This window comes from Plecotus auritus (assembly GCF_963455305.1).
Source record: "Plecotus auritus genome assembly, chromosome: 3".
NCBI classification, from domain to species: Eukaryota; Metazoa; Chordata; class Mammalia; order Chiroptera; family Vespertilionidae; genus Plecotus; species Plecotus auritus.
This window is the reverse complement of record NC_137772.1, coordinates 49,529,265-49,546,782: the sequence shown is the minus strand read 5'-3', so window position 1 is coordinate 49,546,782 and position 17,518 is coordinate 49,529,265. Positions and strand designations below refer to the sequence as shown.

Genomic DNA, 17,518 nt, shown 5'->3' with positions numbered 1-17,518 from the left:
TCTCTCATTGATGTTTCTAACTCTCTCTCCCTCTCCCTTCCTCTCTGTAAAAAATTAATAAAATATATTTTAAAAAATAAAAAATAACAAGAGATAATATATGCTAATGGTTAAGAACCCAGATTCTAGAGCCAGAGGCCTTGGATTCAAATCCAGGCTATGCCACTTTCTATGTAAACCTTGGGCAAATCACTTATGTTTTCAGTGTTTCACTTGATCATCTTTATAATAATAACAATAATAACAACAACTATTATTATTATTGTAAGAATAGCCACACAATGGGTTGGAGAATCAAGGGAATTAATTTACTAAAAAAACTTAATGAGACATCTAGTTTATGGCAAATACATAGCAGAAGTGAAGGGTAATTGTGATGATGATTCTTTAAGGTATTTTGAGCATTTTTCACCTATAGACATTATGCAGGTATGGAGCATGTACAAGATCATTTAATTCTCACAGCTACCTGATTAGATAGGTACTGAGTTCTGCTTTTGCTTAATCCCTTCACTTTTTTCACCCAGCCCCCTAACCCTTTCTTCTCTGACAGCTGTCAGTTTGTTCTCTGTATCTCTGAGTCTATTTTGTTTGTTAGTTTACTTTGTTCATTAATTCCACATGTAAGTGAAATGATATAGTACTTGTCTTTCTCTGACTGGATATATCACTTACCATGATACTCTCCAGATCTATCCATGCTGTAGCACAAGGTAAGATTTCCTTTTTTTTTTTTTTTTTTTTTTTAATGACCGAGCAGTATTCAATTGTGTAAATATACCACAGCTTTTTTATCCACTTATCTATTGGTGGGCACTTGGTTTGCTTCCATAGCTTGGCTATTGTAAATAGAGTTGCAATGAACATAGCAGTGCATATATTTCTTTCAAATCAGTGTTCTGAGTTTATTCAGATAAATTCCCAGAAGTGGAATCGCTGAGTCATAAGGCAGTTCTATTTTTAATTTTTTGAGGTAACTCCATATTGCTTTCCACAGTGGCTGCACCTCTGCATTCCCACCAACAGTGCAGGAGGTTTCTCTATTTTCCACATCCTTGCCAACACTTGTTTGTTGATTTATTGATGATGGCCATTTTGACATGTGTGAGGTGATATCTTATTGTGATTTTAATTTGCATTTCTCTGGTAATTAGTGACATTGAGCATCTCTTCATATGTCTATTGGCCATCTGTATGTCCTCTTTGGAGAAGTGTCTATTCAGGCCGTTTCCCCATTTTCAAATTGGATTTTTTTTTTTTGATGTTGAGTTTTATAATTTCTTTATGAATTTTGGATATTTAACCCTTATCAGATGCATCATTGGTGAATATCTTGTCTTTTCATTTTGTTGATGGTTTCCTTTGCTGTGCAAAACTTTTAGTTTGATGTTGTCCCATTTGTTTAGTTTTTCTTTTGTTTCCCTTGCCCGAGAAGATCTATCAGAAAAAATATTGCTATGAGAAATGTCTCAGATTTTTCTGCCTATGTTTTCTTGTAGGATTTTTATGGTTTCAAGTCTAACATTGAAGTCTTTAATCCATTTTCAGTTTAGTCTTGTGTATGGTGTAAGAAGGTGGTCTGGTTTCATTTTGTTGCTCGTATCTATCCAATTTTCTCAACACCATTTATTGAATAGACTATCTTTATCCCATTGTACGTTTTTGCCTCCTTTGTCAAATATTGATTTACCATAAAGGTGTGGGTTTATTTCTGGGCTCTCTATTATGTTCCATTGATGTATTTTAAAGGTTATTAGGAGATTTGATTTAAAATCTTCACTCCATAATAATTCATGAAACAATCTACAGTGAGTTTTTTGGCAATGATATTATCTATACTAATAAAACGGTAATATGCTAATTAGATCAGGTTGACCAGACATCTTCTGGACGTCAGACTTCCTTCCGGACAGTTAGGGGGTGACCAGGCTGGCAGGGGGGCAGATAGGGGGCTACCAGGCTAGCAGGGGGATAGTTAGGGGGAGACCAGCCAGCAGGGGGGAAGTTAGGGGGAAACAAGGCCAACAGGAGGGCAGTTAGGGGGTGACCAGGCTGGCAGTGGACCAGTTAGGGGGCAACCAGGCCCGCAGGGGACCAGTTAGGGGGTGATCAGGCTGGCAAGCAGAGGCAGTTAGGGCAATCAGGCAGGCAGGCAGGCAGAGTAGTTAGGGGCGATTAGGCAGGTGAGCAGTTAGGAGCCAGCAGTCCTAGATTGCAAGAGGGATGTCTGACTGCCAGTTTAGGGGTCCCAGATTGGAGAGAGCTCCTGGATTGGAGAGGGTGCAGGCAGGCCTGAGACCACCCCGCCGGCACGAATTTCATGCACCGGGCCTCTAGTCCTATATAATAAAAGGCTAATATGCAAATGGACCAAACGGTGGAACGATAGTCGCTATTATGCACACTGACCACCAGGGGGCAGACAATACAGGAGCTGCCCCCTAGTGGTCAGCACGCTCCCACAGGGGGAACATCACTCAGCCAGAAGCCGGGCTCATGGCTGGCCAGTGCAGCAGTGGTGGTGGGAGCCTCTCCCGCCTCCGCGACAGTGCTGAGGACCCCTCAGGGGATGTCCACCTGCTAGCGCGGGGAGTGGGCCTAAGCCAGCAGGTGGAAATCCCCCGAGGGGTCTCAGACTGCAAGAGGCACCCCGCCCACTAGTGCACGAATGTCATGCACCAGGCCTCTAGTATTACATAAACACTTAATAAGTTCAAATTTTTGCTAAAATGATAAACTGATTTTCAGAACATAAATGGTTATAAAATGATTCTATCTAATAAAAGAGTAATATGCAAATTAATCATCACTCCGCTACACCCACAAGCCACGCCCACAAGCCACGCCCACAAGCCAATCAGGAGCAAATATGCAAATAAACCCAACTAAGATGGCTATGGCCACAGAGAGCAGGAGGGAGGCTTGGGTTTCCCCGGCAATGGAGGAAGCCAAGCTTTCCCCCTGCCCTTGCCGGCCTAGGCCTCCACTCAAGGCTACAAAGTTTCAATGATAGAAGATACATAAACCCAAACAGAAATGGCGGCAGCCACGGAGCTGGAAAGAGCAGGAGGCTAGGGTTGCCCCTGGTGATGGAGGAAGCCAAGCTTTCCGCACACCCTGGCTGGCCCAGGCCTCTGCTTAAGGCTACAAAGTTTCAGTTATAGAAGATACATAAATCCCCCCAAAAATGGCTGCCACGGAGCAAGCAGAAGGCTTGGCTCCACTCCAGGCTACAAAGTTTCAATTGTAGAAGATAAATAAACCCCAGATACCAGGGCCTCTGCTTGGGTCGCCAGGGGGCATGGCCGGCCTGCAAACCACCACAGGCCCCTCGCCCAGGCTGCCCCATGCCCCAAGGGAAGAGCATTTGTGGGGGACCAGGCCTGCAGGGGAGGGCAGTTAGGGGAAAACAGTCTGGCAGGGGAGCAGTTAGGCGTCAATTAAGCTGTCAGGGGAGTGGTTAGGGGGTGATCAGGCTGGCAGGCAGAAGCGGTTAGGGGCAATCAGGAAGGCAGGCAGGTGAGCAGTTGGGAGCCAGCCATCCTGGATTGTGAGAGGGATGTCCGACTGCCCGTTTAGGCCCGATCCCAGATTGGAGAGGGTGCAGGCTGGGCTGAGAGACACGCTCCTCCCCCGTGCACGAATTTTGTGCACCAGGCCTCTAGTATTAGAAATAAATGTGAAGTGACATGATAACCAAAATAATGAGGAGGGAAATGAGGGAGGAGAAAAGTTGAGAAAGCATATTTCCATGCAGTGCTTTCCCTGGAGACCAGAGTAATTACCAGCATGTTAATGTTTGGTGGTGTAGATTAATATTCCACTCACCATATTTTGTATAGATGGCTAATTTCTGAAGAATGATATTATAAATCATACTGCATAACATTAAAAATATGTCATTAAATTAATATTCCAGAAAACATTTATTACACATTTTACTTTATGAAAAAATTAAGTAAACATGCAAATATCGTAGAGTTGAATTCACTATAAACACTCCCAGACTGGAGAAATAGATAATTGCTGCTTTTATTTAAATATGCATATTTTCAGAGTAGCTGTAATGGTCTTCTGATAATTAGAAGAATTAGTAAATGTGACTATTAAAATGATTAGAAAGTATTTTTATTTAAATCAAAGCAGAAGAATTAGAGCTTCTTGTAATGTATATGTGATTAAAACTGGTTGAGAAATTACTTTTAAAATTACCTACGTATCTTGTCATCTGTCTGTAATTCAATTCAGAAAGATGTATAATCTCAGGCGCACACTAGCTCTAAATTAGCAGTTTAGTAATGAAGTATCTGTTGTAGTAACACAATCTGTGACTTGAGAATTGTAATGCACAAAAATGTAAATTTACTCTGAACATTTCCAACCCAGATACACATTGTAAAACCATCTGATTATCCATGGTTGATATAATTTAATCTTTCTCTATCTATTTTATTGCTATATTTGATGATACCTGTGGTCTTGAATTGTAACACACTTTAAATTTTGTATCTTAAAATGTTCATATATCAAAAATAATAAAAATGTAAAAAGGTTCATAAAATATCTGTTCCTGTAAGGCTGGTTAGGTTATTACAATAGTTATTTCATGATCATTACATTTTGAAGTCAACTTTATCTTTAAAGCAATAAAAGCCCTATAAATATTAAATTTCTCCCCATTGCAAAAAGATACTTGTATATTAATCTTCAGTGATTTAGCAATTTGTCAAGTTTAATTTTAAATTCCTATCATCTGATTTTATCTCCACCAGTTATATTTAAGCTTAAATCCTTGATTTAAGTTTTAATAATCATTGATATATAATAAAATGTCTCTGGAGGGAGTGTGAGCTGGAAAAGGTTGAGATAAAACTTCTTGTTATAGGTGTCTTATTATTAAAATTTCTCAGAATGTTAATGTTGAAATCGAAGTAGATGCAGATAAACTTTATACATTCCAACTTTACTTCTTACTTTATGAGATAAGGCATAATTTGATTTTCTCATAAAGCTGGAAGAAATTAAGTTTTTATTCAATCAGCAATTAGATTGCAGTTTTTATTCAATCTACCACTCTCAGGAATTAAAAGGAAAGTTGGGGTTTTGGCCTTGATAAACTTAATCTGATAATACTGAAAAGAAGAACCTATTGAAATTCTCAGTGAAAAACAACAAAAAGATAATTTTTTTTTTCTAATCTATTGCTAAAATTCCTTAAGCAAGCTTAGCAAATGTTTATTTATTTTCAAGGTAAATTACACTATTTAGCATATGAATAGAAAACTATTACTTATGTAGCTTGAGTGAGTTGCATTTTTTATTTATTAAAACGTTGTAATGAAAGGAACTATTTAGTGTCTCCTTAATAGTTAAGTAGATGTGATGAATTATTCAGCACCTAACCTACCTTGGATTTGTAAACTCCAATTATGTGAATTATTCTTTTGCATTGCAGCAAAATATTTTGTTCATTTGACAATTCTTAAAATTCTTGTTAAAATAAAAACATTAATTTCATAAAATGGAAACACTCAACTCTATGGTAAACATAGTAGAAGAACATTGTGATAGTTTTGTAAATTCAGAGTTGATACAACAATATTTGTAAATTAAACTTCTGATTTTACCAGCATTTATAAAAATTATTAATAAGATAATTCAATAGATTGGCTTCTAGATTGTTTAGTTTCTGATATAAGAGTTTTATATATTAAAATTTTATGAACCTATAAGGACCAAAACTTCACAAATGTTTATTTCTACACATTAGAAAGTGAAATGTATATAGAAAAGATGTTTATAGTTTTTCTTATTGATTGGATTTAAGAAACATTTATGATCACAAATACATATAAATAAAAAATACATACCTAACATGTTTAGGTAATTCAATAACTAAAAAGTGTCAATATCAGGTTTAATAATAATTAAAAGGAAAAATAACATATTGTGATGAGTTAATAGAATAGTGAAAGCCAATTGCAGAATAGTGCATTTTTAAAACCCACTGTATGTTTAGCTATTCAAGATAGAATCAGAATATTGATGTTTGAGAACATATAATGTCTCATTCAAAGGGTAATACAATTAATACATAATAATGAAACCTAAAATTTTAATGCATATGATATTAGGAAATGTTTTTAAAATTTTACTGTAATGTGTTTCCTAAATTTTTTCTTGTTTTTTTTTTTTATTTTGTTAAAAATAGAATAACAATAAACCAGAGAAAAACTAGTGTGAAATGAAATAAAATCAGCATTGTAGAATTTTTTCAGAAGTTTATTTTTTAATTATGAACTAAAAGATAATCAATTTCAATTTTTGCCTTTAGTGCAGGGCAGCCTTCAGCCTTCAAAAGAACTAATGATTTTTGGAATTACTATACTCATTATATATATATATATATATATATATATATATATATATATATATTTGATGTTTTACAGAGAGGAAGGGAGAAGGATAGAGAGTTAGAAACATCAATGAGAGAGAAACATTGATCAGCTGCCTCCTGCACACCCCCTACTGGGGATGTGCCCGCAACCAACGTACATGCCCTTGACCAGAATCGAACCTGGGACCTTTCAGTCCACAGGCCGACGCTCTATCCACTGAGCCAAACCAGTTAGGGCTATACTCATTTTTTTTAATGGATACGACTAAATATTAAATATATTCTCTTCAACATTGCTTTTACAAAATAAATTAATTTGCAAACATGTTAGTTATAGCAATGGAAAAGATAAATTCCCTATATTTCTGAATAAATTGTAAATTAATGGGAGTGGAATTTATAAAGAAACATTTTAATTTTTACTTTAAAAAATTGTGTTTCAGCATTATTTAGAGTTGGCAGAAGTCAGATGGAATCTTTGTCTTATTGCTTGGGGTAGCATGCAACCTTTATTTCACTGAGAAACATGGCAGGTATCAATCACATACACCTATAGCATGCGCCTTAGCAAACTTGGTGGGAAGCATGTAGGAATGTTTGTGATATAAGGGTATTTTTTAACCTATTCTTATTTTATCTTACAAATGGAAACTTGCAACCTATCTTCCTAGTTCATAGTCTCACAGAGATGAGAAAAATGAGCCTATGCTATTGATAATAAATAAATTTAACAGTTTTATTTTAGTTCCAACCACAGAGGTTTAATTTGCTTTTCACACTCATTCTCATGGTTCCATGAAAACTTTAGTAGCAGCTGAGGTTGCAACTGTGGGGTCAGGCTATCATGGTGGAATGCTTGTTGAACCACTCTATAAAAGCAAAGAGAACATTTTATAGATATATGCAATTGCAATGTTTCAAAAACTGGCCAACTCGCGATTCTTAGGATATATTCCCAGAAGTGGGATCACTTGGTCAAATAGCAGTTCCATTTTTAATTTTTTGAGGAAACCCCATACTGTTTTCCATAGTGGCTGCACCAGTCTGCATTCCCACCAGCAGTGCATGAGGTTTCCTTTTTCTTAACATCTTCATCAGCACTTTTTGTTTGTTGATTTATGGATAATAGCCATTCTGGCAAGTATGAGGTAATACCTCATTGTAATTTTAATTTGCATCTCTCTGATGATTAGTGGCTTTGAGTATTTCTTTCATTTGTCTCTAGGCCTTCTGTATGTCCTCTTTAGAGAAGTGTCGGTTCAGGTCCTTGGCCCATTTTTTAAGTGGATTGTTTGTCTTCATTTTGTTGAGTTGTATGAGTTCTTTATGTATTTTGGAAATTAACCTTTTATCAGATGTATCATTGGCAAATATGTACACCCATTCAGTAGGATGCTTTTTTATTTTGTTGATGGTTTCTTTTGCTGTGCCAAAGCCTTTTATTTTGATCCAATCCCATTTGTGGCCAAGTCAAAATAATTCCACCCTTTTGTTTTTTTGATCATTTGTTAAATATAGATTCCTGGACCAAGACAGGCCTACTGAGTTAGAATCCACAGTGCAGAGACCTGGCAATTGGTATTTTCCCCAGGCAGCCCAGATGGTCAGGCCAGTTGGGAAAACCTGGTGTTAATTCTCTCTCACTTGGCAGAAGAGCTAATCTCAGTTGAAGCCTTCAGTTACCATCCTATTTTCATCCTTTCACATTTTAATTGAGATTGAGAATCAGTTTATACTATAGTGGGCCCTGGAGATGAACAGGTATTGTATGAGCCTTGCCTGGTTAACAATCTAGAGTTTTAATATTATTTAATTTTATTTAATTTCTATTATTTAATTTTAACAGAGTTGCAACAGCCTTTAAAAACTGTTGCCTTTGTTTGCAAGGTAAAATCTCTATCTTAGTCCCAGCTGCTGCAATGGAATATCATAAACCAAGTGGTTTTATAAACAAGACAAGTTTATACCTCAGAATTCTGGAGAGTGGGAAGTCCAAGATCAAGGTGCTCATATATTCATTATCTGGTGAGAGTCCCCTTTCTGGTTCACACACAGTTGTTTTCTCTTTGTGTCCTCATCTGGCAGAAAGGGCAAGGGAATAGTCTGAGACCTCTCTTATAAGGGCAATAATCCCATTCCTGAGGGCTCCACCCTCATCACCTAATCACCTACCAAAGGTCCCACTTCCAAATACTATCACATTGGAGATTAGGTTTTGACATATGTATTTTAAGGGGAACATAATAGCATGCACCTTGATATATCACACTGAAGCCTGGAACCCAACCTAAGTGAGTCTCAGAACAGAATGAGGGTACATGATATTGTATTTTATCTGTCTGTACTTTTCATGAAAGTGGGTAGCTTTTTTTTAGGATACTATGGCAAATTCATTACACAATTCCATTTCACCAGGCCTTCCTGCACCTCTGCTTTCTATTATTTAATTTTATTTTACATTTTCCATCTTTTTTATAATATACTAGAGGCCTAGTGCATGAAATTCATGCATGGGGGGGGTGTGTCCCTCAGGCCAGCCTGCACCCTCTACACTCTGGGACCCCTCAAGGGATGTCCGACTGCCTGTTTAGGAGATTGGGCCTAAATAGGCAGTCAGATATCTTTCTCACAATCCAGGACTGCTAGCTCCCAACTACTCGCCTGCCCGCCTGCCTTATTGCCCCTAACTGCTTCTGCCTGCCAGCCTGATCACCCCCTAACCACTCCCCTGCCAGCCTGATCAATGCCTAACTACTCCCCTGCCAACCCAATTGCCCCTAACTGCCCTCCCCTGCTGGCCTGGTCACCCCAAACTTCCCTCTCGTGCTGGCCTGGTCACCCCCAACTGCCCTCCCCTGCAGGCCTGGTCACCCCAACTGCCCTCCCCTGCTGGCCTGGTCACCCCTAACTGCCATCCCTTGCCAGCCTGGTCGCCCCTAACTGCCCTCCCCTGCTGGCCTGGTTGCCCCCAACTGCCCTCCCTGCTGTCCTGGTTGCCCCTAACTGCCCTCCCCTGCTGGCCTGGTTGCCCCCAACTGCCATCCCTGCTGGCCTGGTTGCTCCTAATTGCCCCTCCTGCTGGCCTGGTCACCCCCAACTGCCCCCTGATGCCAGCCTGGTCACCCCTCATGGTCCCCCAGCCAGCCTGGTTGCCCCATGCAGCCTGTTTGTTCAGTTGTTTGGTCATCTCTCACTAACCCCCCTGCTGGCCTGGTCACCCCATGCAGCCTGCTTGTTCAGTCATTTGGTTGTCCCTCAATAACCCCCCTGCCGACCTGGTCATAGGCAGCCATTTTGTGAGGGTGTGAGGGTTAATTTGCATATTGCCTCTTTATTATATAGGATTCAATGGTTGGGTTACAGTGTTATTGTGTGGTCTTTTATGACCTAATAAAAATTAACTGAGATTGGAGTTATGGGAGATAATTTTATTGGTGTATTTTAAAATTAATTATATATTGATATGTATCACATTTAGGATAATTATAAAATGTAATTACCAGTATACCCAAGGTGATGGACTGCTACTTAAAGCTATCATTTTGAAGCATAACATCTATTTGCTGATTACTACAACCTCCCTTAATTTGTGGATGAATTATTCTCTGTTCTTTCTGCAGCAAAATTTATTTGGAAGCATTGCTTACTTAGTAATAAAATAAAATGCCCCACAGTAAAGTCCTTGAAGATAAGATGATTAAAAACAACAGAAGATAGTGGAGAAGGTGGTCATGCAATTATTTATTTTCACCAACTAATACTGCCCATGACTTTCCCACTGTGTAAATAAGGTTTGACAATTTAGGGGTTTCATTATAAAGTCTTTTATTTTCTTTTTAATTTGAACATGCTAGGAGGTCCAAGGATTGTCAGGCTTTCCTTTGGGAACTTAGCCTCACTTTGGAGTAACTAGTGCACACTCTACTAGTTTTCATTCTGAGAAAAAATATAAAAATACAGTATATGTTAAATCAAGTATTTAATTTCACTATCCTATCTAATAAAAGAGTAATATGCAAATTAACCATCACTCCATGACAAAATGCCAGCGCCCATAGCCACAAGATGGCAGTGCCCAGTCCTCTCAGCCCCGCCCGAGTCTCCCAGTCTCAGGGAGGGCTGCCGCTGAGAGCCTGCAGAGTAAGCGGCCTTGCGAAATGCTGCCCAGAGGCCTTCTTGACCCTTTATAAATATATATATATATATATATATTCACTCCTCACAGTGTGATCCCCTGCCAGCTGCGGCAGCCTGGGCTGGGGTCTTGCCGCACCCCCACGGCACGATCCCCTGCCAGCTGCGGCAGCCTGGGGTCTCAACCACTGAGTCACACCAGCCAGGCAGATATGGAGGAATCTTAAATGTTTCTTTTTTTAAAATATATATTTTATTGATTTTTTACAGAGAGGAAGGGAAAGGGATAGAGAGCTAGAAACATCGATGAGAGAGAAACATTGATAAGCTGCCTCCTGCACACTCCCCACTGGGTATGTGCCCCCAACCAAGGTACATGCCCTTGACCAGAATCAAACCTGGGACCCTTGAGTCTGAAGGCTGATGCTCCATCCACTGAGCCAAACCAGTTAGGGCTGTCCAATATGTTAAAGAAAAAACCCTATCTAATAAAGAGGGAATATGCAGGGGATGGCATTTAGGGGTGACCGGGTTGTCAGGGGAGGGCAGTTGGGGATGATCAGGCTGGCAGGGGAGTGGTTAGGGGGTGATCAGGCTGGCAGGCAGAAGCAGTTAGGGGCAATCAGGCAGGCAGGCAGGTGAGCAGTTGGGAACCAGCTGTCCTGGATTGTGAGCCAGCTGCCCTGTGGGATTGGGCCTAAACAGGCAGTCAGATATGCCCTGAGGGGTCCCAGATTGGAGAGGGTGCAGGTTGGGCTGAGGGACACTTCCCCCCCAGTGCATGAATTTCATGCATTGGGCCTCTAGTATTTGATAAACAATGAACTCATGATCAAAAATTATTTTCTCCGTGACATTGTTTTCCTATCATTATTGGGTTATGAATGACTAAGGCATAAAATAAGAAAATACCATACATGTAATTTTTTTTTTATTTCTATTCTTTTTTAAATGTGTTTGATTCTAGGATATACATTTCTGTAAAATAAGTGTGCTGTGTGTAATGCTCACTGTTGACCAGACATCATCTTTCAGAAACTAAATTGGGTTTGTAGTCTGAGCATTCTCATTTAGATCTTTAGGTTAGTTTCAATGCATTAAGCTCATTTACTGTCTGGAGCAGATGGACGAAGAGTTATAACATGAATACTAAGCTTTTCCATCCTTTGCCTCTGCTTTTGTTACAGAAACCCTTGAAACACTCATCAGACAAGCAGAAAATTACACCAGCATACTTTTCTGCAACACCTACAGGAACATGGCCTTAGAGGCTGCTGCTTCAGTTCAGGAGTTCTTCACTGATGTGGGGCTCTATTTATTTGGTGTGGATGTTAATCCCGAAGAATTTGTGAACAGATTCTTTGACAGTCTTTTCCCTCTAGTCTACAATCATCTCATTAACCCTGCTGTGACTGACAGTTCCCTGGAGTACTCGGAATGCATCCGGATGGCTCGCCGGGACATTAGTCCATTTGGTAATATCCCCCAAAGAGTAATGGGGCAGATGGGGAGGTCGCTGCTGCCTAGCCGCACGTTTCTGCAGGCACTGAATCTGGGCATTGAAGTCATCAACACCACAGACCATCTGCTCTTCTCCAGGGAGTGTGGCCGAGCCCTCCTGAGGATGCAGTATTGCCCTCACTGCCAGGGCTTGACGCTCAGTAAACCGTGCATGGGGTACTGCCTCAACGTCGTGAGAGGCTGCTTGGCACACATGGTGGAGCTGAATCCACACTGGCATGTGTACATCCGGTCCTTGGAAGAGCTGTCAAATGCCATGCATGGAACATATGACATTGAACACGTGCTCCTGAACTTCCACTTGCTTGTGAATGATGCTGTGATGCAGGCCCACCTGGACAGACAAAAATTATCAGAACAGGTAGGCAGCCACTCCATATTAACTGATTTTTTAGAACTCAGAGATTAGCCAAATACATAAAGTTTGTTGATTTTAAGCACATGATTATGTACTTTAAAATCATGGCAGCTTCACATGATTCACGTTTTTCTTTCCCTCTTCTGAGGCCAGCCCTGAGCAAAACTCAGTGAAGGAGGTTACTTTAGTCTCTCAAATGATTACTATCATCATTGTGCTTGTGTTTTATAAATAAGTTTTAAACAAAACTCTTGTCATATGAAACTCCATGTTGGATTTACAAAGAGCATTCTTTTCTTTTAATAGTTTGATTTCATATCATAAACAGTCCTGTGACTATCCTGATAAAAATCAATTATTACCAAAACAGTTGTAGATTCTTTTCCAAATGAAACAACTGAGATTCACTTTTTAACTTATGGTGACAGAAGAAGGAGAAACTGACTTTAAATTCCTTGAAAATTGACTCATTAATATTTATTTCTGCCAACTCTAAAGTGATTTATAAGCTATTTATCAAGCTTTGATAGCTAGTCACACATCAATGAATTTAACAAATTCAAAATAAATTACTGGAAAGCCAGCAAATAATGACTTTCTCACATTCCCAAAGCGATCTTTGAGATCTAGTACTTCCAAGTCTAATATCAGTAAATACATATTTCCACTTTAAGAAATCCATAGAGGTACCTGATATATTTCTGTCGGATAAATTTCAACTAGAAAAATGTTCTCAATTTCCTGAGAAAATCAAAAGTATCTTCTGTTTAAACTATTAGAGAAACACATGCCTGATGAGATCTGAATCCTTCATCTTTTTTGGAAATTTGCCTCCTGCAAATGTGGATCATGAGAAGGGGAAGGGAATTTTATTTGGCTCTTTGATAACCTCTCCTGAGACTGAAATGATTGGCAGTGGTCAGGGCCAAATCGAGACCCATGAACCTCATGAGATATGTCTAACTTTTACGAGGGACACATTAAATAACAAGCTTGCATTGTTTTTGAATAAATATTTTGTAAGAATTTGAAAATATTACATGAGTAATTTGTGATTTTGTCTTGCTGAGAAATACTGTAATATTAATTGCTTTACAATAATTACTGATAATCATAATTCTTTCTGCTTAATTTCCTACGAGAGGGAATTTGTTAAATATCTATGAAAGTCTGAAGGCCTATAAAGGGGAATCTGGACCAAGATCTCCCAGAACAGTGACCCATCAGGTTTGTGGACAACTCTCATTTGGAGGTTCACCTTAATGGTGAATGACTATCTGCACCCTAACCTGCCATGTGTGGTACTCTAGAATGTAATGCTTTGAAGATGGGGAATTAGTCTTAGCCATCTTGGACTTCAGATACATGAAAACAATTATTCTGCCTCTTGGCCCTATATCTTCTATCTAGACCAGCCGTGGGCAAACTACGGCCCGCGGGCCGGATCCGGCCCGTTCGGCTGTTCTATCCGGCCCGTGGAGCCGAAAGAGCAGAGGGTTCTCTTGCTCTCCCCTCCGCTCCTTCACCAGCAGCAGTGTTAACATGGCAACGTTGGGAAACACGGCCGCAGCTCCTTCTTCTGAGTGGGCGGATTTATATCCGCCCATTCAGTAGAAGGAACAACCTCTCAATCTTCCAGAGGCTCCTTGTAATGCCCGTGGACGTGTCCCCCAACATCACCCTGGGAATGCGTAGACACGTTATCGTGGTGATGTAGGGAGACACGCCCCTGGAGAGCACAGTATCAGAGCATTAGCTAAAAAGGAGACCAACAACACTGTTCCCACTGAAGTTGATGTTTTAAAGACCAAAAACCTTTCAACCCAGTCTACATTGCCATCTACATCTACGTCCTGGGCATAATTTGGAAGTTGCACTAAAGAAAATGTTTAATTTACTGTTTACACATTTTGTTCTTTTCTATTTGTTTTAGTTTTAAATTATTTTATTATATTTAAGTTTAACTTGAAAGGCTTTTGTACCTTTCCTTTGTTAGGCAATTTTATTTTGCCTTTGCCATCTTCAATATACGGTATGTTATTGTGCTATGAGTCCTCCATTTTTTGAAATTTCAAATGAATAAAACTATTGAAATAATAAAAAAAAAAGACCGTACCCTTTTATGTAATGATGTTTACTTAGAATTTATATTAGTTCACACAAACACTCCATCCATGCTTTTGTTCCGGCAACTCCGGTCCAGTTTAAGAACCCACTGTGGCCCTCTAGTCAAAAAGGTTGCCCACCCCTGATCTAGACTGTTTACTCCTATTTTATTCAATTCTTTGATATATGCTTTCTTTGTAAGATCACTAATTGAACCACATAGCTCTATCTTGCTCTCCTGGAAGACCCGATGATTCGGGATGGAATCAGCCAGATTGGAGGGATCATGGGGGTTGACAAACAGTGGACACTGGGCCTGGATCTTTTCATTCCCTCACCATCGCAGCCAGATGTTCTTCTACTCTCAGTCTGGTGTCTGGAGGACACCTGGTTGTGGCCTCAGGTCTGTGCCAAGTGCACTATTTTTTAACATAAGGAATGAGAAATAACAAAGTTTTTGATAGTTTTCAAAAACTTTGTTATTTCTCAATTTTTGTGTTATGTATGCATTTGCTTTAACTTATTGAGGTTTCTCTGAGCTAACAGATCTATTATCTCCATAACATGAGCTTTTGTGTTCTGGGTCTAAGAAAGATTTAATAATACCTAGTGATTCTTTTAAATTTTTCTGAAATAATTTTGCTTGAATTTTATAAATGTGAAGCTGTTTGTATGCATTACTGATATGGTTTGGAATAATTCTCCTCCACCTTAAATGGGGCAAATTTTCTCTAAATTGGATAATTTTTTTTTTTCTTGATGAAGTTCAGTGATATTTCTGTTGGAGTTTTTGCCTCTTCCTTTCTACCTGTGTGTGTTCTGAATGCAACAAAACTTTCTTGGTTGGAAATTTTTCAAATGATATTTAAGTGCACTGGTAATTTTAACTTCTGCAGTTTGTTTGGTATATGTGCTGTCTTTTTTTCTTCAAGAGTTTGTAAATTGATATTTAATTTACTTGCATAAATCAAAAATCTTTTAGATTAATCAATTAAGAGGTCTCTATTTCTGACACCTTCAATTTTCCAGTTCCATATTTCCACAATCCATGTTGGTTTCCCCAGGAATAGCAGCCCAATGGCTCATTTATAGCAGGTGTTCACCTACAGGTTTGATCTGACTACTGTTAAGAACTCACTCTCCAGGCAGGATTCTGATATTTTTTCTCTCTTTAGTAATTTTGCCCACCCTTATCTTCCATTTTTAAGATTCATATGAAAGCAGATTTAAGCTTCTCTGAAGACTGGAATTGTCGTCCACAGCCTGCCAATGCTGTCTGAAGCAGTTCTCCATGTTTCTGATGGTTTTTGAAGGCCATTTTGGTTGCTACTTGATGTTGAATTTGTTGGATAAGTCTCCTAAGGAGTTAATCTTGCTTGTAATGTCAGCAATCAGCTAAACTTTTATATAATTAGATTTTTTTCTTTTTCAAGCTTTCTACAGGTCCAATTAATAAACTATAGCATTCCAGTTCTTTATTCACGGTCTTCACATTTACTTATAGTAAGTTCTCAAGTTTGGCTTCAGTATAGTTGATTTAAAGTCTCTAAACCAGCCGTGGGCAAACTACGACCTGCAGGCCGGATCCAGCCCGTTCGGCTGTTCTATCCGGCCCGCAGAGCCGAAAGAGCGGAGGGTTCTCTTGCTCTCCCCTCCGCTCCTTTACTTTGAATTTATATTAGTTCACACAAACACTCCATCCATGCTTCTGTTCCGGCCCTCCGGTCCAGTTTAAGAACCCATTGTGGCCCTCGAGTCAAAAAGTTTGCCCACCCCTGCTCTAAACTGTCTTTAAAAAGTGGCAAAAATTCTCAACAATTTGATGTTTTTTAAAAATACATATTTTTATTAATTTTTATAGAGAAGAAGGGAGAGTGAAATGATGAGAGAGAAACATAGATTGGCTGCCTCCTGAATGCCCTCCACTGGGGATCTAGCCCACATGCAGGCATGTGCCCTACCTGGGAATTGAACTATGACCTCCTGGTTCATGGGCCAATTCTCAACCACTGATCCACACTGGCAGGGCATCAATTTGATGCTTTTCACCTAGAGGGACAAACACTCCAGAGGCCAGTTCTTTGTCTCTTCTCATGAACAACATAAACTGATGAACAAAAACAGATCCAGAGACAGAGAAGCACTGATCAGACCGTCAAACTTCAGAGGGAAGGTAGGGGAGGGTGGGGATAAGGTGGAGAGATCAATAAAGAAAAAAATATATACCATATATATATATATATATATATATATATATATATATATACACACACACACACACACATACACACACACACACATATCCTATCTAATAAAGAGGGAATATGCTAATTGACCATCACTCTATCACAAAGATGGCTGCACCCACAGCTGAGGCCAAGTTCCCTTAAGGAGCCTTAACAAGCAATCAGCAGGGACCTGAGGCTACACCCCGCCCCCGATCCCCCATGGGGCTTGACAGGGGACCTCAGGCCGCACCCCCCACCCCAGTGCCAGGCCAGGGGACCTGAGGCCACGCCCCCACGCCTGGCTGGGCTTTACAGGGGACCTCAAGCTGCGCTTCCCATCCTGGTGCTGGGCTAGGGGACCTCAGGCTGCTCCCCCTGCCCCAGAGCCAGGCCAGGGACCTCAGGCTGCGCCCCCCACCAGGTGGGGCTTAACAGGAGACTTCAGGCTATACCCCCCCAACCCCAGCACTAGGCCAGGGGACCTCAGACCGCACCCCCAGCCTGGCAGGGCTTGACAGGGGACCTCAGGCCATGCCCCTCACCCAGCAGAGCTTGACAGGGGACCTCAAGGTGCACCCCCAGTGCTGGGTTGGGGGAACTCCGGCCGCACCCCCGTCCAGTGGGGTTTGACGGGGGACCTGAGGCTGCGCCCCCTCCCGGTGCTAGGCCAGGGGACATGAGGCTGCGCCCTCCCACCTGGAGGGGCTTGACAGGGGACCTCAAGGCATGGCCCCCACCCCGGTCTGGGCTGCGGGACCTCAGGCAATGCCCCCG

General features: G+C 40.4%; 1 protein-coding gene across 1 annotated transcript in view; it reads left to right on the top strand.

Moving 5' to 3' along the window:
* The window catches only part of GPC5 (glypican 5), a 1,409,835-nt gene that overhangs the window by 274,107 nt on the left and 1,118,210 nt on the right, over positions 1 to 17,518 (top strand). Inside the window, exon 3 of the mRNA XM_080661084.1 lies at positions 11,719 to 12,413. Within this exon, the coding sequence (XP_080517210.1) occupies positions 11,719 to 12,413 (695 nt within the window). The remainder of the gene's footprint in view (positions 1 to 11,718; positions 12,414 to 17,518) is intronic.